The 25,390-nt window shown below is 36.1% G+C and overlaps 1 protein-coding gene across 10 annotated transcripts in view; it reads right to left on the minus strand.

Annotated features, from left to right (window-relative positions):
• The window catches only part of LOC128857305 (cyclic AMP response element-binding protein B), a 47,281-nt gene that overhangs the window by 6,211 nt on the left and 15,680 nt on the right, over positions 1-25,390 (minus strand). For 4 of the 10 annotated variants that reach the window (XM_054093008.1, XM_054093014.1, XM_054093005.1 and 1 more), the window contains exons 2-4: positions 3,968-4,449; positions 3,706-3,876; positions 3,370-3,541 (exon numbers count right to left, since the gene is read on the minus strand). In XM_054093008.1, coding sequence (XP_053948983.1) covers positions 3,370-3,541; positions 3,706-3,876; positions 3,968-4,177 — 553 coding nt within the window. In that variant the 5' untranslated portion in view covers positions 4,178-4,449. The other 6 variants (XM_054093006.1, XM_054093009.1, XM_054093011.1 and 3 more) reach the window with 6 other exon arrangements.

The following is a 25,390-nucleotide window of genomic DNA, read 5'->3' on the forward strand; positions in this document are numbered from 1 at the left end:
TCGTAGTGATGTTGGCGATTGTGATGATCGTGACGTACGGTACGAGCAAAAAGGTAGGCAGCGCTGGTGGATTTAGCGATGACTAGGATGATGATGATGCAAGTCACGCAGTATACAAAGATAGTAACTCACTTATATTGCAATACAATATACATATGTAATACAATAATACATACACACACAAATGAATTTTGTGTTAATTTTATAATCATTATTTCATTTATTTATTTTAAATGTAAAAAAAATAAAACTAATTTGACAAAGTGTATAAAAAAAATTGTATGTAGTATTTTAATCAGAATGCAGAGTATTTCAAGTTCGAGTTTCTTTTTTAAATTCAATTGAAGCACATATTTTGAATGGGGAGGAGACTCATTATTTGACCACATCCTACAATTTATGAATGATAATCTCGTTAAGTATCCATCTAACAATTTGAAGTTTATGCCCATTGTCAAGGTAACATTTTACACTATAAAATTTCTTTTGCTGTTTGTTCCATTCAGTTGTGAGTTGCATTTGTTCCATTCAGTTGGAAGTCAACAAAGGGAATATTCCGTACATTTTACAGTTTTTCTTTGATAAAGATGACAATGCAAGCCAGACTGCTGAAATTGTGCAATTACGTGCAATTTTGGTTTCGTCGATTCCGTTCAGGCATTTTTGATGTTAAAGAAAATATCGATAATGTCGATAAAATCACAGAAATAATCGAAGTTGAACGGCGTATTAGCAGTCGTAGCATCGCCCAGGAGCTAAAGATCGACCATAAAACAGTTTAAAACCATTTGCGCAAAAATTGTACGCAAAAATAATGGATTTCTTTTTCCTCAAACTAATATTTTTGATGACATTTGGACTTTATCTCGACTGTTTCGGGCTCAATGTTATGTTATTTATACAAATCACGTTCATCAAACAAAGCGGTTAAAATGGATAATTCTGGACGTCTGGTTGAAACCACATTCGTACATACATAATTGGCGCGTACACCCTTTCTGGGTGTTGGGCCGAGCTCCTCCTTCTATTTGTGACGTGCGTCTTGATGTTGTTCCACAAATGGAGAGGCCTACAGTTTCAAGCCGACTCCGGACGGCAGATATTTTTTATGAGCAGTTTTTTCATGGCAGAAATACACTCGGAGGTTTGCCATTGCCTGCCGAGGAGCGATAAAAAAGAAACTTGAATTTAAAGGGCCCTGCACTACATTTTCATACGTGAACAATTAAACGATTCATGCTAAAAAAAAATTTTTAATTTCATCATGTTTTCAATTTAATTATATAAGGTCAAATATTATCTATTACAATAACTAGTTCCCTAATACTTTTTTAGCTTAGTAAATCTCAGACTGTATAAAAATCTGGCGCTTAAGTCTTCGGCAGGTGTTAAGGTGTTAAGCTTCTGCTCTTATTTGTCTGTGCATTTTAATATACTCCTACAAACTATCCTGAATATGCAACCTAAAAGGCGTAACTTTACTAAATAGCTGGACAACAATACATTTAAGTAGATATGACAAATGTTAAGTGTTTAGGTTGTCCTTCCAGCATCATTCCCTATATATTTGTGAGAACTTACTACGACAACAACTAGTGGCACCCGCTTCCAAATTGGCGCTGCATAGTTTAGCTATCTTCTTAAATGTTGCCAGCAACTGTCAAAAGTTACCTCTAGTGACTTAGAGTTATTTACAGTAGGAAATGTTCAGTCATCGGATTTCAAATTCTTTGTTTATGTCGGGAGTAAGACACCCGCAGATTGATGTAGGGCTTCTTGCTGTTGTTGTTTTAACAGTAATAGAAGCCCCGTCAGTGTAGGGTATACCACCGGTCGTCTTCGTCTGGTTCATCTAAAGGTAGGCCCAGGAAACATGCTGTTTCGACGGGTTGGGTCCAGAGGGAGAGGGGTGTTAGATGAGTAGGTTTTAAAGGGCATGTGAAAAGGTGGTTGGTGTCGGGCGGGGTACCTTCACATGCCGGACATATGTTTTGTATATCGGGGTCAATTCTGGATAAGTAGGAGCTTAACCTGCTATAGGTGGTGGTTGGATTCCGATTACGGCATTCACAGAACGGGAGCTTAAGAAGGTGGTGACGGTCTCCCGGTGAATGTCGTTTATTGACTGTCTAAACACTGTCTGGTCCAGTAGATGTCAGTCAGTTTTCCGGGCTTCTTGCTATTTTTAATTGCTCAGTAAAACTGATTCGTAGAACATTCTCAAAGAATTTGAGCCTCTAGCTAATAATCAACGTCTTTCAAAGAAGCGTCACATCTAAATTAAAGGAAGCTTAAGAGTGTTAATCGATTCTATGTATATATATGAAAAGAGACGAATACATGTGTATCCGAACAAAAATTCACTTCAGTATCATTCTCTAAAAAAAAAACAAAAACAAAAAAAAAATGGGAATGTTTTGTGCTGTTACAATTGTGTCTTTTCTATCTCCATTTTTCAACAGTTGAAACCGAAAGATGTTTGAAATCCACATTTTATTACATCTAAAATGCAGCTGCAACATTTGTATTAGGAGCCTGTTTTGTGTTGTATTATGAGTAGTGACGAAAACCTAGATGTATAAAATTTAAAAAAATTGTGTGGCTAACTTTCAAATGCGCTGCCATAAATTTTTCTTTATCCTACCGCATTACAACATTTCTATTTAAAATATTTAATTGTTTTCCTTATAACTATTTATAATAAGCCAAATCCGAGTTTAAACCATTCTTTTGGCCCTTGAAGAAAAAGTTTTCCTAATTGTAGTCGCCTCTCGTCAGGCAATGACAAGCCTCCGAGTATGACTCTGCCACGAAAAGGTTTCTCATAAAAACCACATGCCATTCGGAGGCTACAGGAAACTCTAAGCTCTGCAATTTTAAGATATCAAAACGCACCGAAATTGGAGCAGAAGCCCCACCAAACATCAAGCGAAAGGATATACGCGCCATATTTATAAGTATATTTCTATCTGTACGTTAAAACTGGCATTTTACAATTAATAACTGGATTTTGGATGGATGAGTTATTCAAAATTTACATTGACATTTATGTATGCATGTATGTATTGCAATATAAGTGTTAATGTATATATATGCCAATCGTGCAGGACACAATGTAATTTTATGAATTTACAATAGAACATCAATGTAAAAAATTATGCAAATACAAATGTTTTCGTATATGGTAGTTTCCGTATGATGATTTCGACTGAAATCGTTAGTATGGCATAAACTTGTTGTGTATGAACAAAGAAGTAAGTTAACATAGAGTACAATATAATAAATATGCGCATATCTATGTATATATGGAGAAATAATTGTGACTTGTACATAAATACATATACATTAGGTCTATTTTTCGTTGTTTACCTGTTATATCAGGTCCACTAATTTCGGTGAAAATTTTATGATACGATGGTCTTCGTGTGAGCTCTATTCGTCGCTGCGGTGAATCGTCATCTGTGAGACTGTCCTCACTATTGGTATCGAGGTGTTGTGTAATTGGTTCGGGTTTGATCTTACATTGAAAATTTGGAGGGAGCTGAGTCAGTAATAAGGTTGATATTATTTTGTCATAAGAGTCACGCCAATTCGTAAATATATACAATACATTAAAACAGAAGGAACAGAAAAAGTAATAGAATTTTAAGTAGTTTTTTTTTTTGGTATTCAATAATTAGTTTCATTTCCACATATTACACTCACTTGTACACCACTGCCTGATGTTGTGTGTATGACCGTTGTACTTGGCGGTTTATTCACATATAGTACACCCTTGGGCCCTGTCGCCGCCGGCGATACCACAGGCATCGCATTTGTGGCGGCTGTTTGAATGACTGACGACTGATTGGCTGCCTGAATTACAGACTGCATTTGCTGATGGTATGACACAAGGCAATTTTATGGAAATATAACAGCTTTTTAATGAAAGAAATACGTAAATTTAATGTGAATATATTCAAGGTACCTGTAGATTGTGCACTGGCGCTAATGGATATTGTGCATTCGCAGTTGTGGTCAACACTGTGGCCACATTCGCTGTTGACGATGTTGCTACACTATTGCCGGCGGTTGAATTCGAGGAGTTGTTGCTTTGGTGTTGCGTTGAGCTAGTCGTCAAATTGTGACCTTCCTCAATGTTGCTCGAGTTGCCGTTCTCCTCACCGATGCTGTTCATTTTTTTAATTTTCAACAGCACCGTCACGTCTTGCGACAACTGCTTCAGCTTGACAATTTTTTTTTGTTATGAGGGCAACCCAAAAAGATGCGAAATTGTAGTATTGACGCTACTACGAAAAGCAAAACTATTAATGGTTGCGGCTGACTAATATCGTCCTTTGGTGTGGTTTTAATTTCTTTGATTTGGATGTTCCCAATGTTCTATGGTATACGAGCAGGTATTTAAGCAAGCTAATAAGACAGTGGTGATGATGATATTGTATCCTAGAGCTGAAATAAAAAAAGAAAATACTTAGAGTTTGGGAAAAACTCAAACGCTTCAAAAAAATCGCAAGCAACAAAGTGTAATATGAGCAGATTCTTCTACTCGACTGTCAATAACTTTGTTTCGATTTTTTTATGAAATTCAAAATTTATCTTAAGACTGTCCTACAAAATGGAGGAAGCCGCTGTTCTTTTTCTCATGTGCCTCTACAAACTAGAGGTGGAAAACTATCGATGGCACTATCGACACTATCGATGGTTGGGCGCTATCGAGCCACAATCGATAGCAGCAGACACTTGCGATAGTGGGCCATCCACTATCGATGGTGCCATCGATAGCAGGCATCTCACATCGCCAAAAAAAATTGTTCGCGCTTGTTCTGTATCAGCAATTTCCAAGAAGAAAAAATAGATAGATATGGAGCGCTTTTTAAAAATAGGTATGTTTAATATATTATACATAAGTATTTTGATTGACAATGTGTGGAATTTAAGGTAAACGTCGAGTGTCCCCCTCAACTATCAACAAGCAGGACTGCGAGTGCAATAGCACTGACTCTGAACCAGATAGACAGAGTATTACAAAAAAAAGTAAAATTTTCTATGTCTGGAAGTATTTCAAGAGGTCCGACGACAAAAAATTTGCAAAATATCTTGACTGCGGCAAAGAATACAAGACAAGCGGCAATACGTCAAACCTGCACGACCACTTGAAAAGGTTTCATTCTGGCTTGGAAATTAAAAAACCAGACTCTAGCACACGAGCTGTAGGTGCTGAAAGGAACGACACTGCGTCTACAAGCAGCAGTTGCAGATCGAGTATGAACTCTGTAGAGTCCTACTTCAAAAGAGCCGTCTTGTACGATTCGAATTCTAAGCGAAAGACGGACATTGACAAAGCCTTAACTGAGATGGTTGCCAAAGATGTGCAGCCCTACAATATTGTAGAAAATGAAGGGTTTGTACAATACACTCAGGTATTGGATCCTAGATACAAACTACCGAGCAAGACACACTTACGAGATGTGCTTATGTTAAATTATTTCAAGGAAACCTCTGCCAAGTTATCAGTAATACTTCAAAATGTTTCGGATATAGTTATTACATGTGACTTGTGGACATCAAGTGCCAATGCTAGTTTTTTGACTGTGACGGGTCATTTTGTTTATAATCACGAATTAAAAACAGCATCATTGGCTACGAAAAAACTGTTAAGCACAACTAATCACTGTTCGCAAAACATTGCAGATACATTGCGAGAAATATTTATTGATTGGAACATCCTCAATAAAACGGTATGCATTGTAACAGATAATGCCAGCTCCATGCTTAAAGCATGTGAAATATTGCAAATTAGCAATTTGCCATGCTTTGCGCACACTATTAATCTGGTGGTGCAAGAAGCTTTAAAAGTTGATGACGTAGTACTTCAAGATTTATTTACTAAGTGTAAATCAATTGTTCGCTTCTTTAAAAAAAAGCACTATAGCGAATGAAAAATTTAAATTAGCTCAAGAAGTCTCGGCGTATACTTTGTTGCAAGAAACACCCACTAGATGGAATAGTTTCTATTTCATGATTGAGCGTATTTTAGAAACGAACGATGCCATTGCCAAAGTCTTATTATCAACGACAATGGCTGTTTTGCAAATACCTTTGCATTCCCGCTACGTCCGTAGAATCCGAAAGAACTTTCAGCAAGGCGGGCCAAATTATTTCAGAGAGGCGAACCCGACTCAAAGAAAAAAATGTTAACATTATTTTATTTTTGAACCGTAACTTTTGGTTAAAATAAACTATAATTTTCTTATTAAAATAAATTTGTTTGTCGGGCTATACTATCGATGGCGCTATCGAAACTATCGATGGTTCAAAATTAACTATCGTCGAATATCGATGGCGCCCACTATCGATAGTTCTCCACCTCTACTACGACTGTGCTTGGGTCGAGATCAAAATACTTCTGCAGTTGTCTCACTTCATTGCGAAGTTAAGCAGATTAATCACATCAAATACAGGCAGGTTCTACCGTTGTATTCACGGGCAACCTTTTTTTACTTATAATTTTGTTAAGGCAAACAAATATAAATTCGTTTTTAAGCAGCATAAAAAAAGTATATGGCTATATTATACTAAAAATTGTAGTCTTCGTATTCGTGTTGTGGGGTGAACAATATGAATAATAATAAAACTATTTAAAGCTTAAAAATAAGAAAAACAGTATAGTTGCAATATTTTACTATATAAACGTAGGAATAAAATATGGACCTCAGCTTCTAATTTGAAGGGCTTTGAATAAAGCAGACACATTTGAACATTTTTATGAAAAAAAAATTATGAAATAAGTTAAAATTTTGTGACCTTAACAGAACGAGGAAGAGAGTTGAAAAATTTGCTCGACACATACATCTGTGCTTAAAGTAATAGGAACACTTTTTATCAGAATCTCAACCCATTCGGCTACGACTACATACGTTCTTCTTCTTCTTGATTTGCACGATAACCACTCACGCGATTTTGGCCGAGTTTAACAAAGCGCGCCAGTCGCACCAAGTGAAGCCAAGTTCTTATCCACCTGATCGTTCCAACGCAGAGCATGCCTTCCTCTTCCTTTGCTACCACCAGCTAGTGCCGCATCGAATACTTTCAAAGCCGGATTGTATTCCATTCGGCCGACATGACCCAGCCAACAAAACGGCCATATCTCCAACGTGCAAAGGTCCAAAAACCTTCTACAGAATCTTTTTTCAAACACTTCAAGCGTCGCTTCATCGGATGTTGTCATTGTCCACGCTTCTGCGCCATACGTTAGGACGGGTATGATGAGAGCCTTGTAGGGTGTTAGTTTTGTTCGTCGAGAGAGGACTTTACTACTCAGTTGCCTACTTAGTCCAAAGTAGCACTTGTTGGCAAGAGAGATTCTACGTTGGATTTCAAGGCTGACATTGTTATCGGTGTTAATGCTGGTTCCTAAATAAAAGAAGTCTTTTACAACATTTATTGGGCTGTACTATCTGGAACAGGAGTGAGATTCAAGTGGCGAATCTTCTGGTTGTCTGTTGTGATTGCAGCTTTTCGATATCGAACATTCCTTGCGTAGTTAGATATACGTTTTTTGCTGCACAGAGGCGTGGACGTAATTTGGCTGCAACAAGGTAATGATCCGAGTCGATGTTGGGTCCTCGAATGGTACGTACATCTAAAACACTAGAAACGTGTTTTCCATCTATCACAACATGATCGATTTGGTTTCGAGTTTTCCGATCAGGAGACAGCCACGTTGCTTGGTGTATTTTCTTATGCTGGAATCTGGTGCTGCAGACTACCATGTTTCGGGCTCCGGCGAAGTCAATCAGCCTCTGTCCGTTTCCGGATGTTTCGTTGTGCAGGCTGAATTTTCCGACTGTGAGAAAAAAAAATGCCCTCCTTGCCCGCCCTGGCATTGAAGTCGCCAAGCACGATTTTTATGTCGTGGCGTGGGCAGCGCTCATAGGAACGCTCATTGAAGGAATCTTTGGTTTGCATCGTCCTTCTCTTCCGTCGGGGCGTGGGCGCAAATCAGCGAGATGTTAAAAACGGGCTCGCAGTACTAACTAATTAAAATTAAGCATTTAGGGGCGCATAATATATCAATCTGGTAGCAGTGCATAAAAGCCTTAGCCTAACCCGTACAACCATTCTCATTACCAAAAACCGGATATCTACATATGTATGTACATGCATACATATCTATAAAAAATACGAAATAGAAAATTTAAATATTATACTCAACTTGTGCAATTATTTCATTCAATCACAAATGCTTTTCAAATTCACGCATACTTTCATACAGATTCATTTCCTTCACTTGATATAAGTACGTACTTTTTAAGTTCACTAAGAACACAGTCAGGCACTGCGAAACCAACTGGCCAAATAGTAGTCCCTACGTAGCACTTAGTCGTATTAAAGCAGCCCACAATGCAGTCACTTGATAAAGATAAACTCGCTAGCAATAATAACTAATAACTACAATATGAAAACACATATGTTCCTAAACACATACATATGTAAGTACACATATTGCACATATGGAAAGGGCAAAAAATGAAAACACCAAAATGGCCAGAGATAAACAGAAAAACGAAAACAAAACATAGTAGTTGCCTGTCGCTGCATTGGAACGGAGATACTTGAACAAACCACTATATGAGTCACAGCGCGCCATTCTTACCGATCATCAGGCAGTAAAACCAGCCACACCGTCGCAGTCACCAAATAACGAAAACAACGTCATAATGGGCAGATACGACGAGTGCGAGTCAGACCGTCAGTTGTGCGAACAGCTACAGAGGCAGAGTGATTTCGAATTCATAACGAATATTCGTACGCGTAAAGTGGGTATGTATATGTACATATGAATGTAAGTAGTGATTAGTGGCAACCAAGTTGCGACTGCGACGCCAATCACAGTAGCAGAACTGGAAGTTCATCGCATTTCACCGAACAACCGAAAAAATATTGCGCCAAGAGTAACGAATGCCAAAGTATGCTTGAATGAATGAATATATTTATGTGCATATATATGTATGCATGTATATATATATGTACGTAAAGAGCGCCAAACTGCAACACATCACAACTTAAATGAAAACAATTATAAATTACAATGAAGCGAAATAAATGCGGTGACGATGTGGAGGCAGTGTGCATATGTATGTATGTATTGGATAAGTTGGTCGCGAACCTGAGCTGGTGTAAGATGCAAGTGGTATGAATGATGCCGGCTCGAAATATATGCGAGCGTATGTACATATCTACATGCATACGTGGTATGTACAGTGGCTCACAAAAGTATTTTGCATAAGACGATTAAGTTCACCCTTGAAGTTTTGTATTTTTTTTAAATTTATTTGTTTATTATTTTATAAGTACAAATCTTAATGCTACATAAATAATGTATTAAAACTTTAAAAAAACCAAAAGCAAATACAGGGTGCCCCATATAGCGTTTGCTTTTTGAACCATCTGTTATTTTGAGAATGGTAACACAAATGACATGTCAAATATATTCATAATTGACTTAAAGGTTTGACATTTACGAAATGGGACGCTATACGCTTGAACAAAATTGGGAATATTGAAAACCTATTTCCAAAGTGGTGAGTCTTCTTCTTCTTTTCTGATTTTCACATCGGTGGCTACGTCAATAAGCCAAATTGTCGGATTTGGGGCTCAGAAAATCCACACGTTACTGTAGAGAAGCAAATGCATCCACAACGAGTCACTGTTTGGTGCGGTTTTTGGTCTGGCGGCATCATCGGGCCATTTTTTTTCGAAAATGAGCAAGGAGCCGCGGCTACAGTAAATGGCGAGCGTTACCGTGACTTGCTCAACGAGTTTTTGTTTCCAAAAATTGAAGAGGATGACATGGACGACATTTGGTTACAACAGGACGGTGCAACTTGTCACACTGCCAAAGTTCCACTCGAACTCGATATCAATTGGCCGCCTCGGAGCTGTGATTTAAGCCCGTTGGACTATTTTTTGTGGGGAGCCGTTAAGGACAAATGCTATGCGAACCATCCAGAGGTGATTAATGCTTTAAAACACGAAATCGAAGTTGCCATTCATGAAATTGGAGCTCAAACAATCGAAAATGTGCTTAAAAATTGGGTTGATCGAATGGCCTGCTGTAAAGCCAGTCGTGGCAGTCATTTGAACGATATTATTTTTCATTCATAAGTGACAATGTTCAATCTTCAAAATAAAAAAAAAAGTTTGAAAAAATATTGATTAGTTTTCTTTTTATAGCCGATTCAAAAAGCAAATTTTACATGGCCCAACCTGATGTATAAATATACTAGTTTCAATAATTCAATATTTGGTATGATAACCATTATTTTTGGAAACAGCTTCCAAGCGTCTTGGCATGAATTCTATCAACCTTCGACAAAATTAAGTTGGTATTTTTCCCCATTCCTCGAGCATAACAGATTTTAGGTCACCTTTTGACGAAATTTTGTGTTCCCGCACTCTGTCTTCGAGATAGGCCCAAAGATTTTCTATGGGGTTGATATCGGAACTTTGAGGAGGTGTTGGCAAATGTTTTGTGTTAAAAAGTATTCACATTTTAACATCTTGAGCTGTATGTTTAGGATAATTGTCGTGTTGAAACAAAAGCTCGTTGGTTGACATACCCATTTTTTTTGCACTGGAAAGTAAGAATGTCTTTGAGAATGGACAAATAAAGATGTTTATCCATCGTTCCATCTATAAAGACTAGTTTTCAAACTCCCTGAGCCGACATACAACCCCACACCATAACGGAACCGCCACCGTGCTTAACAGTGGATTTAATATTTTTGCAGCTCTTGATTTGGCTTCCGCCATACTGTACGACGTCCGTCCGGTTCAATAATATTGTATTTGCTTTCATCATTAAAGATAACGGTTTTCCAAAACTCAATTTTTTTTGTTTTATATGTGTTGGCGAATAAAAGCCGCTTTTCCTTATTAACTTTTGAAATGAGTGGCTTTTTCCGTGCTGCACGACCGTGAATATTATTATTTCTGAGTACTCTGCGCACTGTCTCATCGGATACTTGAATGTGAAGGGTTGTCTTTACCTTGTCATTGATTTTTGGGGCTGATAAATGTAGGTTTTCGCGATTTTCTTTTAATATTTTACGCTCTTCTCTCACTGTTAGCAACTTTGGGCGACCAACACGCGTTATACTTTCTAAACTATCGCGTTCTTTACAGCGTTTTATTACGTTTGCGATCGTTTGGCGACATCGACTAAATATATTACAAATATATTTCGTAGACTTGCCTTCGTTGTGAAGATATAAAATAATTTTTTTTTTCAGCTGTCGCTAATTCCTTACCAATGTTCAATAATAAAACTACGCATTTAAATTAATATGTTCGAATACTTAGTGCATACAAAATTTTAAAAATGTACATACAAGTAACTTTGCAAAATACTTCTGTGAGCCACTGTATGTGTGCATAAAACTTCTCGGATTAATTTCGAAGTTATTGATCAATGCATACATACATATAATACTTATGTGTACATGCTATCTTTGTTCGCCATCGCAACAGACACGTCATCAACACTGCGTTTATGTAGCACAAACATTCACAACTTCATAGAAATGAATGTCGATCACCACACAGACGAAAACAAAACAAGCAAAAATCATAACTGACGTGTTTAACCTTTTTAGGTGTGTGAATACGTAAAATGTGGTATTTTATTAAGAATGTTTATTTTTGATTAAAAAAAATGCCTAAACAAAATACATAAATCCAATAGTCGGCGGATGTCGTCATCAGCAGCAATCAGGATTGCTTATCACGTTTGCTCTTGGGACAGCTCACTTATGTACGTACACATATATTTATGTGCATACACATATGGTCATTAAAATAGTTCAACGTTCATACGGAAAATACGTTAAAGTTTCTCAAGTTTAAGATATTCAATTGTATGTGGTTTTTATTTCACTGATTAATAGAACAAATATAAATAATAATTCAAGGACCTTTAAAACTTAAACTAGTGGCAATAGTAACAAAAAGGAAATACTGATCATTAAAATAGCTACGAAATAGAAATAGATACGATACAAAAGAACTCAGCGATTTCACTAAAAAAGCTGTTTAAACGATTGAAGTTTAATCAATAACCGATGTGTCCACGACGATTGTCAATGCATTTTTTTTAACGATTTGGCATGATTGGCAGAATTGGTAATCCCACGGCAGATTTCAGAGGGAGTGAATACCATAGTTCTTTAATTTGTTGCCAAAAATCCTCTTAGTTTTGAATGTTTCCTTCCTGTTTCGCCTCTTTAAACCCTCTCCAAATATTTTCAATGGGGTTTAGGTCGGTTGACTGGCTTGGGCAACCCATAACTTTATTATTATTTCTTAAAAATCATATAGGTGCAATACTAACTAATATTGAGGAGTGTTTTGGGTTAATATCCTGCATAGAAAGCAACCCAAGAGGCATATTCTCCTCAGCAAATGGTAGCATCACTTCTTGTAAATAAATTTGTGCATTTTAATGGTTAATATGGTCAGTAGGTCGCACTCCATGATTCATACCAAGAAAAGCATCCTCAAATCATTATATTACCGCCAACATTTTTTTTTTTGTTAGTCGCGGTAAGAATTCTTGTCCTTTAGGACGTCTGAAATTTCGCCCAGCATCATTTCCAAATAAATTTATTTTTGTTTCATCGCTCCAAAGTATTTTATACCATTTTTTTATACGCTCTGGTCCACACCATAACTTACTTGTGCCCTTGAGCAAAATTTTCCACTTTCTTAAATTTGCTTGTTTCAACAGAACAACTTTACGAGCCATTCTTCCTGGTGATTCATGTTGTACAATCGTCGCCGCACAGTTCTCGATGATCTACTTTGCTGATTTCAGCTGCAATGGCATTTGATTACTCAAAAGGATGCCTCTTGGCGAGAGTCACGATTATATTATCAGTAGTGCAAGTCGATGTCTTTCTGCCACCACGTCGCTCTGTGGATTTTTTGCACTTAAGGGCTCGTACAACAAAATTTTTGTACCGCCCAAGTGACTCAACGATAAATTTGTACGATTTCTTTGGTTTTCGAAAATTGACAACAAGCCACCGTTGTTCCACTGTGGAATGCTGCGCACTACGCATCTTTGAAAGAAATTCCTATTAATTATTAAATGAACCATCGATGCGCGACTTATGTTAGATTCAATACCTTTCACTTAAGTTACACTGCGAGTTATCCGCACCTTTTTTAGTGGCCACGCAAAATTACACTTTATGAAAATAATCGAATCTGTAGGCCTTTTCTATTCGCCATTTCCCCGCTCGCTATGGCTATAGCTCATTACACGTATTCTCTTGCCAATGAATGTTCATTTCTATCAGTTACTTCATCTATTCGCTACTTGCTAAGTCTTGGCGAAAAGAAGAGGCCCTGTGCAACAAATAACGCAACTTAATGTAACGGGTCTTTTAAATACACAACAAAGCAATGATGTAAAAAAATGATATGTAAACAAAAAACGAAATTTCAATATTAGCTTTATAGTTTTTCCGAGCTGCACAAGGAAATCGTTAAATAAAGGCAGCGTACCTATTTCAATGGCCATATGTGTATGTTCATATGAGCTTACATAAATTTTCTATGTATTAATTAGAGGATTGAATGTATCAAAGGCACCTCGTGACTTTCTATAATTTTCAATACAATGCTTTTTTTTCTCGCATTTATTCTGCGGGTTGAATTCCCTATATTATGTGGCTTATCGAACGTCGAAATGAATGAACCTAAATTAATGTTCCTCACATACACACGTTGCTAAACGTCCTCACTTTTGTATAAAAGTACTTTTATTGTTTTATATTAACTAATTTTACAAAAAATACCTCTACGAAAAGGAGTTCTGCGCACAAACACTATCGCCTATGGAGAAGAAAACTCTGCTCGAAAGTAACGTAGATAATGTTGCCGCAATAAATTTTACTATATTAGAATTGTCTGAAGCGCGTCCACAACGGCCATTGTAACGTTTAAACGATTTTAAATTCATTTAAGTATTTGGAATATTCGAGTTTTGTAAAAATATAAAAAAAAATATAATTATTTACCAAAATTAAATTATACATCTATAAAATTGTGATTTTTGGCCATTTTTCCTATGGAGCCCCTAGGGGTTCATAGGTCGCCTTGGTGGCTGAGAGGTTGCATTGCATTTTTGGATTATTGAAGCTGTAAAATTTGCTTCTTATACTTTTCTAATATTGGCTAGATTTTTGTCGAGGAAAAACTTAAAGAAAAGAGGATGCCAGAATCAATTATTCTGCTTCGGCAGTATTATGAGCGTTGAACGGTATCAAGGGATACAGACACTAAGAGACTAAAATAATATAAATATTAGGTGAGCTCCATCAGACGATGAAAAAGGATTAGAAGAAAATGTGTTATATTTCTTATTTGATTATAATCACCAACAGAAGAAAGAATACTTACAACAAAAACAAAGCGGACTCACAGCTTGTTTCGTGTGCGAACTTTTACCGTTATTGGCGCCAATGTTTCGATTTTTCAAATGCTTCTCTAAATCTCTTATGGTGCGAGGCCACAAATAATTTTTTTACAAAAGTGGACAACAGATGCATATTGAGGAAAATCAAGGAAGAAACAACCATAAGCGCACCATCGTTGACAAAAGAAGTTCAGCTGATGTTGGGAAAGTCTTGTAATCTTAGAACTATTAAAATATTTCTCCCTAATGCTCATTTTCAAGGGATAATAGATCGAAAGAAAGTATTTCTTAGTGCGCAATATACGAGGTTTGTTCAAAAAATAAGGTGAATTTTCAAATTTCGCGGGCTACTACTATGACTCGAAGATATGTTTACGGTTTTAGCAATATAGCATTTTTAGTTTACTTGTAAGAGGCATATAGGTATATGTAAATAAGACAAGTTATTTGTGTGTTCCGCGATTTTCTGCTATCGACTCTTGGTTCTCTTGGACTTTTCCATTGGCACGATTGGGCTTTGGCCCGTTGGATATCACATTATGGTCTGATGTTGTATGTGATCAGCACTTTGCTTTCTTAGAGGAAAATATGGATAAAACTATTTATTTAAATTTAATAAAAAATAATTTATTGCAAAGGGCAAAACAACTACTACAAACACAAATCAAATATTGTATCATTGTGGCTTAAGCTGCAATTAGTGGTGCCGTAGCCATAACGCCATAGCCGTAACCATAACCATATTCGCATCATTACAGCATTTGTCGATTAGTCAACCCGAAACCATAAACTGCTAATTTGAAGTAGGATTAAGGGGTAGGGGTGGTCAGAACTTTCAAAAAATTGAATTTTTTTTTTAATTTTCTTAAATATAATATCTTTAAAATATTGTGTGAGAAGTTAAAGTGAATCCGATAAATACTTTTCGAGTTATTCAATAATTAACAAAGCGCGCTCGGGCTCGGGTAAAAATGTAAATGCGTTTTTCGGAAAACTATGTTTTTTGAACTAGTGATCACTGTAACTTGGTAGATTTCAATCAAATTTATACTGCTTTTGAAAAACATAAAAAACTTGTGCCTGATCGAAAGATCTTTTTTTCAAAAATTTCGATTTTTTTAAACAATCAATTTTCGGTTTTTTCTCGAAATTTTGAAAAATATTTCCTGAGTCCGCCATATTGTTAATTTTGAAAAGAAGTTTCGATTATGCACAAGATTATCCCTTAATAAAACTAATTTCTTTTGTCCGCTTGATTTTAGATGAATCTCCAAGGACTTGTGATGATCACCGCAAGAGACTTCTGGAGAAACGAGCTCCACCCAAACAGCGATAACTTTTACGATTATTATTATTATTATTTTTTTTTTTTAATTTTGCTAAAGACATCATTATCATTTTGTCATAAAAACAAGAATCCAAGAAAACAAGAATCCACTAAAGCTGGGCACAGACGCAAAACATATCCAAACAATCGGTTGAAATTTCAACTGATTGCGTGTGTGGCGGATTTGACATACCGATCAAAAATTCGCAAACATTTTTGTCAATTTGCAATCTACGCTACTACGGAACGGAAGCGTGGTGTGAGTTCATTTACATGGGGCTCTCATTAGTTTCATCGTGTCAGCTGACACGGGAATGCGTTTACGTTGTTGACTATGAGCACCAAAAGCGGTCCTACACCCAAATTGATTGCATTTTTTGGTTGGTTGGTTGGTTAGAGTGCTGATTCATCCAGAATCCAACTAGCACTTTCGCGCCATTTTGTTGCCACATCCTCATTACCAACTTTTTTAACAGTTATTTACAGCAAGACTATATCCAGTCTGTGCGGTTTAGGAACCTTATTAGGCTGTTGACGTCTAAGCCAGACAGTTGCTCGAGACTCTCGAACAGCGGTTTGCACAGGGCTAACATTCTGTCCTTCCATAGGGCAGGGCATTCACAGAGGAAATACCATACATTATAAACATTTATTTTCCGCGTTCCATGTTTACTCATCGACGATAAGCGTGAATCTAAAGTTGTCAACAAATCCACACGTGTGTGGCAAAATGAGTTTCAACCGATTGTTTGGATTTGTTTCCCTCTGTGCTCAGCTTAAGTCAATTAATTTTTCCTGGCTCATTTTTAATATTCAACTTTTTATCGCAATTATCAAAACATATGTAAAGTATGCACAGCTGCTTGCGGATACGGGGAAAAACCAAAATTCCATAGATACATACGGTTACGGTTATAGTAGAAACCTATAATTGTTTACAGTGATGCCCATATGTTTGATCAGAACAGCTAATTGATATGATTATGGTTAGGGCTAAGGTACGGCATCACTACTTGCAGCTTATTTTCGGAAAATACATCATGTGCGTAGCGTGATACCTCGTGTATTTACTTTTCAAATTTCCTCAAGTCGGCAGGCTTCTTGAATTCTTGATTCGCCTGAGCAACTATAACCGCCGCAGCTTAAGAAACATTGTAACACTGTTCATCTTTATCGCATATGCCCTCTCAACGCCCCACACTTATCGCCCTTATGCTGTTTTCTTTGTGACGTCATGAACGCCAACATTGAAAATGAGAATTCAGCCATATGTATAACAAATATGTTGCTTAAGGCAGTAGTCTGCTTTAGAAGCCGAAAAAAAGCGTTTTTTTAGCAATTTTTTTTGAAAGGGAAGGAAATGATTGCGGTAAACGGAATTTTAAGACGATAGTGTACTATATTTAAGGTTTAAAAAACAATATTTATTTTTAAAAAATATTGAAATTTTTTAAAGTTGTAAGTATTTTTCTGGAGCGCCTGGAGTCTGCACTTGTAAATCGGTGCCGGTGATGGAGGTCGTGCGATGCATCTGAAACAGTCGAACCAAATTTTTTTTTAATTTTTATAAGTTTCTTTTCTTTATGAACTAAAAAAATACCGAAGAAGTTATAAAATTCCAAATTTTTTCGAAGTTTGAAAAAAAAATTCACTTTTTTAAGAAAAAAAATTGACTTTAAGTTGCAAAACAAGTAGTTTAAATAATACTTTTGTCCAACTTTTTTAGTTCAAATAGAAGATAATTTAATACTGAAGCTAGATCACTTTGGTTTTTTTCGATCGGACATATATTCTTTTTGCTATCGCCGGCACCGTTTTCTAACACTTGTGAAAATGAAAACTCGAGAAAACGCGCTTTAAAGTCTGCCTGAGCATTCGCACCTGCTCGACGCTCGGCCACCAAAACTGCTCTAGCTTCGAAAATATGTCGAATTGGCCTCTGGAATTTTAAAGACATATTCTTGGATAGTTTTGGAAGAGATTTAAAACAAAACAAAAAAATCGATTTTTTGAAGCCTGTAAAGCAGACTACTGCCTTAAATGGTCGTGCACATAGCCAACGAACAACAAGTAATGAATTGATTGAAGTTGCTTTCCATTTTCTCCATATCTTACATATATACATATGTATGTACAGTTGCGGTCAGAATCTTAGTAGTGCTTATGGCTCATTATATTTAAGTGGCCACGTTTTTTTATCACAAGAATTTTTCGCCATCCACTGTAAAATCCGTTAGATTGAGAAGTCGGCTTTAAGTTATGCAATCACTTGTTAAACTTAACCTGTTGGTTTCGTTAATTTTGCATGAAATTTTAGTTGCAACGGCGTTTTAGTCAGTCAAAATCTTAGTAGTGTGTGAAAAATTAATATTATCGCGACTATCTTTGTGAAAATTAAAAAAGTTTATTTAAGGGGTTATACGCAGTTATGAAGCAAATAAAAGACGGGTTGTCAAGGATTTATCCTGAAGAAACTTCAGAATATTTTAATTTGAAAATTTTTGGCGGTTATAAAAGCATCCTTCAAGAACGTAACAAAATTTTTTTATTTATGAAAATGTTGATTATAAAGCGCGCTGCAGGCGATTTCTGGAACCTCCTTTAAAAAAGACGATTTACGGTGTACATCGTAACTCAGGATTGGATTATCTGAAATCAGAAAACCAAACAAATTTTGTTATTGTAATATATTAGATTATCTAGTAATTAATCGTTCGGCTAATCAAAATAGTGAATTTTCACAAAATGGCAGCTTTTAAAAGAAATGATTTCGATTTTTACGTTAAAATTTGGCCGTAAATTGATTATAAAATGGAAAATAAGTATCAGATTTACAAAAGGAACGATTAATTACTAGAAAATGTATCTTTAAAGATTGAGTTAAAACGGTTGACCGATCAAACAAGCCGTTTTCGAGATATCGTGTACCCCGACTTGAAAAATGCCGTTTTGAAAAAAAAACGTTTAAAGTTTCAATACCTACCTTAAAACGTGCCGAGGCATCTCTACATATTTAGGTATAACTCCGAAAGTATTGCTTAGATCTACTTCAAATTTCGTGCGTATACTTTTGAATATACATATGTACATTACAAAAATGCAATAAAAAAAATCGATTTTTTTGAAAGTCATAACTGCGTATAACCCCTTAAGGGGTAACACCACTGTAGAAATTTCAAACAATTGATTTTTTTTTTATAAGCTTAAAAAATTCATTGAACCTTTTAAAATACAGAACAAAAAGTTTTATACGTTACCGAAGTTTATTTTATAAATATTTTAAGCTTTTAACCAAGCGTTAGTGACTGCTACCTAACGATTTCTCCAAATTTCCAAACTTTAAACGCGTTTTTCTCAAAACACGTTTTCTGAAATTGGCACGCAGCATAACTCAAACAATTTTAAATATTTTTAATCAGGTTTTTCACTACGTCTGTTTAATAACCTTCTTAAGAGAAGAGCGTAGGGGATTTTCGATAGATTAATTTAAACGATTGTTATAATTATTTAAGTGCCGTTTTTTTAGTCCAAAATAGAGTATTTTCCTTCAAATGCCTGCTAATTCCACAAAAATAAATATTTTTTAAATCCCCTACGTGTTTCTCTAGCTATTCTTATCTAGATTAAGAAAAAAAAATTTCCTTGTTCCAGATTAAAATTTGCACCCTCTGTGCTGCGTGCCGCGGAGCTCCTTCAAGAGAAACCACATTACAAAAATGTCTCCAATGCCGCCATTTTGTAAAATTTTTCGATCAAACTTTGTAGTTTTGTATTTTAGTATATAAGTAATAACTTCCCAAATCAGAGTGATTGTTTTCCTTTTCTTTCTACACAAAAAAATTCTTTAAAAATCGTGTTTATTTTACGCGTGTAGAGTGGTGTTACCCCTTAATTGACATTCTGTAGCTAATGGCCAAATTTTTATTATTCCCCATTCAGTAATGTCCAGAAGGAAAAATTGTACACCCGAGAAACTCGCCCTCATAAAAAAATTGATTACTGATGGAAAAATTGATGTGGAAGTGCAAAATATCATTGGTTGCTCACCAACAATGGCACGTAATGCCATCAAGTACAAACCAAGTGGCAAAAAGCGAGGGAGGAAGCTAGCAATGTCGGCAAGAGAAGTTAAGTATATCGTGTACACATGTAAAAAGAGGATTCGATTCGCCAAAGAACATATAAATTGGCCTTCGACCAAATGGCGCAACATTTTATGATCGCATGAGTCGAAGATTGTCTCGTATCGTGGAAAGGGATCGCGCCAATATGTAAGACGACCACCTAACACCGAATACCAGCCAAAATATACAACAAAAACAATAAAGCGTGGTGGTTCTAGCATTATGGTCTGGGCATGCTTTTCTCGGCTAGGCGTGGGACCCATTCATTGGGTTAAGGAAGTGATGATTGGCGAAAAAAATAAAATTGTTTATAAAAGCGACTACCTGCACTTTTTTAACCCATTCCATTTTACGTATGTGCAATACTAAGATTTTGACCTTAACTGTATATGCAGCATTATACAATATTCTAGCACTGGTAGGGGCAACTGAAAGTTGTTTAGCAAAGTGGTGCAGCTCAATCTGTCTCTCATCGCCAGTCACTCCCTTCGATCGCAAAAAGTTGGTGCTGTATGTTTGCCTTTGTGCTCTTTTTGTGTATCCATACACGTGCTATCTGCCCTAATCTAAATTTTTTTTTGCATATATAAATGGATGTAGATATACATACATATGAATGTGCGCTAAGCATTTGGTAGCTTATCGCCTAAATTTTCGATGCCGCAGAGTAAAAGTTGGCGCTAAGAAACGATAAAAATCGCAGCAGTGACGTAATTTTCTATTTTGCGGTGATATTTACTGCCATAGGGATTGTGCGATGACATACCCTACCTGAAAACTTGAATACTTATTGTGACTGCAATTTTATTTGTTTATTTTTGGTAAATAACAGTTTAATTGCATGAAAAGCTTTCAAACTAATAATCTAATGACTAAATCATTATGTTTCAGTTCTAATAAAATTTACATGATAAATGTGGCATTTCTCAAATTGCTTCATTTTGTATGCCTTATTTATTAATTAAGGTAGCCAATCACGTTTTTGCTGTTACACTGTAATTACAAAGCAGTAATGATAATGAGGTGCACAGTGGAACAAAAAAAATTTGCTTACATGAAATGAAGAATATTTACTTAAACTTTCAATGGAGATTTACAATTGCTTTGAACTTGAACATATGTACATATGTATGTATGTACAAAATACTATAATGTTAGCAATTAGGTTTGCCTTGTGGTTAACCCATTAACCTTGTGGTATATGTCCATGTTTGGAAAAAATATCACTTGTTAGTTATATTAACTAGGTCTAATAGCAGGAAATGTAAATAAAAATTTAATGTTTCTAACAGTTTGGGCCCAGTTCAAGCCTAGTTTTAATTTTTCAGCTATTGCAAAAACATACCACGAATTTTCGGAAAGTGCTACTAGAATATAAAATAATATTTGATCAGAGATACACAGCCCAAGGCGCTGTCATTAATAGAGATTAATATATTCGCGTTGGCACTGGCTAATCAAAACACAAACAGAACCAAGCCGGATCTATTAACCCTTAACGGCCGAAAGGCCCCGCTACGGGGACATGAAAAGAATTCAGTTTTCATTTCATTTATTTATCATCGCTGTAGTTTTCTTTAACAAATATTGCAAATTTGTACATCCCTGATTTGTTGATCATATATCAAGAAAATATATTGAATTTATATCTACAATAAATAAATTAGTTTAAATGTTTAGTTTAATTTTCGTCCTTATAAACGATTTAGAATTTGACCTCATTTTCCATCGTCTTATGGGCGAGTATTATAAAAAAAGGTATCGGCCGTTTAGGGTTAAAGGTGGCATCGGTAAATCAGCTGATTAGTTTTTTTTTCTTTCGCGTTGTCAGCCCAGAATGAAATATAGCGAACTCATTCTTTGTTTTCTATTTTACCAATACTTTGCTTTGACAATCAAACGTACAAAACATTGTTGTTGGTCTAGTGCCACCACCTTTAATGAATGCGGCTTGGACACAACAGGAAAATGGGAAAACTGTCCAATATATTTAAATATCATTTAATCAAAAAGCGAGGTAGGGGTAAAAGGCATTGCCAACATTTACCAGGTCTTTGTAGAAAATATAATTAAAAACGTGTAAATAAAAAGTGAAGTTTAACCCATTAATGTATTTAGTGATAGAAAAGAGCAACATTATAAAAGTGTTTTTGTTAATAACTTTTGAACGATGAAAAGAGTAAATTCGGTCCTTCAGTTTATTAATACTGAAAACTATACGCATTGATTGTTATCCCCTCAAATTTTCTATGTGCCCCACATAGACCTTATTATTTTAGGGATGTCTGAATTTTGGTCATCGTGGTCATCATTCAACTTAACCGAATGAAAACAGGCGTGTTAGTGAATTGCGGTTTGGGCCCCAGACTAGTCATATGTTAAGTATATCAGGTTTTATTTTGGATAGGTGAGAATTTAAATTGCTGTAGATCCAAGGAGCAAATCGATTCCTTCGACGACAATATATCGATCTTTATTGGTCCTGCTATATAGAACTGGTACCCATATTGTGTCCCTTTAAATATTAACCATTAAGAAAGAAACAACCGGCAAATATCAGTAAATTTACAGATGAAACGCATTTCCATGTATGAAACGTATTTCCATCTCTATGTGCCGGGGCCTTAGAAGTCTAGGTAGGTAGATGAAATGGTTGAAGTGCGAGTCTAACACTCCTCAAGTAGCACGAAATCGCCATTTTGATGCCATTATGAGACCTGCAACAGGCAGATATCTACAGCCAGCCAGAGCTGTTAATTAATGGAGAAGATTGATGGGATTTAGGTTGGCGCACTGCCCCAGGCTGTCGAAGATAGGAGCACCTACTGACCTAACTCGTCTAGCTGCCAAACCCAGACGTTTACAGAGAAAGTGCTCAACCGTCTCCTTCTCTGAAAGGTCCCCACAGCTTCTGCAAAAGGAGTTAAATTGTAACCCTAGCTTTTCCGCGTGTGTGCCGATCGTTCAGTGGCCGGCAAACACAGCACAAGTTTGGAAATTGAATGGCGAGGAGTCCAAAGGACTTTCTGAGTCCTCCGTATATTGTACTGCACAAATAGCACATGAAGAAATGGAGCTTCATCTTTTCTGCGCTTTCTTGAGAGATAATTTGTGCAGTTCCCCTTTAACAACTGTCAGGAGGATGCCGATGACCGGGGTAGGAGGTCTCTGAGGCCAATTCAGTCCCCTTCCTGGCAAGCTCATCAGCAATTTCATTTCTCTCTATGTTCCTATGTTCTGGAACCCAGATTAGAGAAATGTTACCTGCACACCTAAGAGGTTTGATCTCCTTAGAAGTCTAAAAGTATTTAAAATTCTAAATAACTTAAGAACTGAAATGACACTTCTGGAACCTAATAAATCAAATGTATACTTATAAAATTGGATTATCAGATTTTGTTTTTAGCTTTGTGTGAATCTGTTAGCGATGTTCTACCAGAGAATGTTTATGAAATGTGAATTCATTGTTGAATTTTATTAGCAATCCTTCGTTCTACGTAAATATTAGAGTCATTCTGTGTATTTGGTGTGTAGATAATTGGTCATCGAATGTCAAGCTCCTTACGCGAAGTGGTCAAACACCAATTGAAATTGATATTCGCGAACGAAAATGGAAATGGGGTTGGTGACACAAACCGTAACCCTGATACTAACATCAGTAGAATGTCGTTGGACTGGAACCCGCAAGGCTCTCGTCGTAGAGAATGACCAAAAGGAACATGGAGGCAAAGCCTATTTAATGAATTCACAGCTGTTGACGATTCGCTCACGTGGCCACGGATAAAGTTAAAAGCTACAAATCGACTCCAATGGTACTTATTTGTTTTGGCACTTAACGCCCCCCGGCCGGCGCTCTAGCAAATAATAATAATAATGTAAATATAGTATTTATGTTATAAGTAAATAAACAAAAAACTATGAAGTGCGTTTATCTATGGGCATATATCAAGGCGAACGCTTTGTTGCGGAGGATTTTAACAACGTGTCCTTCAAATTTAAACACAAAGAACTTGCGAAGAAATATCTTTCAATGAAGGACAATCACATACTTTCATTTCCAGTCACTCTCCATCTCCATCCAGTTTTTACATAACTTCACGTTATTTAAATATAATACTTGTATATGTCCTTTGACAGCAAATTTGTACCTCAATTATAATCTAAGCATTTTTCCACAAACGGCTGACAGTCGTTGAAAAATTCTATTCTGGATTTTGGCACCTTTTACAAAGTACTCAGTATAACTAACCACTCCAGAAACTGTTTTCACTTCGTCATCAATTCCTGTTTTTTTACAACTTATCGGTTAGTCGCGCGAGCACTAACAAGCACCACACAAAACCATTATCCCAAAAAGTCTATGAGTTGTGTTTTAGGTAAGTTACACGAATGCTTCACTTAATACTCATACTTATCAAAAATTTTCATATTCGATAGATAAAATAATCATACTGACAACATTAGATAGAGCAAATAAATTTCGCTTGGAAAATATTGGCAACAGAAATTTTCAAACTACGTCGACAACTACGACGACAACGACCACGAAACGAAACTTCTGATGACATCACTAAAAAATTACAGTAATGTTGTTGTTGCTGGCGATGCGCCTGCTTTTTCTTGCTTTTGTTGCTGTTGTTGTAGTAATTACTCAGTGCTCACGAAATTGTAAACAAACTATGAATTCGTCTTTTAGCAACCATGGGCGAGAGCAACTACACTATATTCACAATATTCGTAAAGTCGCACTGACGCACTCACTCTACACGATCCATTGCGATTTGCCGAGAAATGACGTTATACAAAAGTATATTTCTACTTTTTGCTTTTCTTTCGTCAACTTTGCAGCAGTGATTACCTGAGATTTCACTCGAATTTTACGCGATAATAATATTTTGCGCCACTGCACTTTAGTTGGAACAGTCAAACATCATTTTCACAAACCGCAAATTCACTTTTCCACAATTATTTCACTTTAAATCTGCACATAAATTAGAAAAATTTACTCCGCCAATTTAAAACCGAACCGATTGTACTACACTCTTTTTTTTCCGTACTGTATACACTTCCTTCGTATGCGTTTTACGTAGCTATTGGTTTCATTCAAACGCATGCGAATACAGACGTTGAATTGAAAGGTAGAAAAGTCCTAAAAAGTTGGTTTAATTGATTTTTTACCACGTGGGGAAATTGAATAATATATTCAGGGTTGCATCTCGAAATTTTAACATCAATTAAAGATTTGAATTTCAGAATCGGTAATGATTTTAATGTACCGTTCGTCCTCCTGGTAGCAGAAATAGAATTTTATAAACGCTTTCTAATAGTAATTCACGTAAAATACAATATTACAGAGTAAAACTTTGTTTAAAAACTCATTAAATTAAGACCGATTTCTTGGCGCCAATTTAGCTGGTGCGAATTTTTAAACTAATTAATAACAATAATAATTTAATT

The sequence above is a fragment of the Anastrepha ludens genome, chromosome 3 (genome assembly GCF_028408465.1).
Source record: "Anastrepha ludens isolate Willacy chromosome 3, idAnaLude1.1, whole genome shotgun sequence".
Taxonomy (NCBI): Eukaryota; Metazoa; Arthropoda; class Insecta; order Diptera; family Tephritidae; genus Anastrepha; species Anastrepha ludens.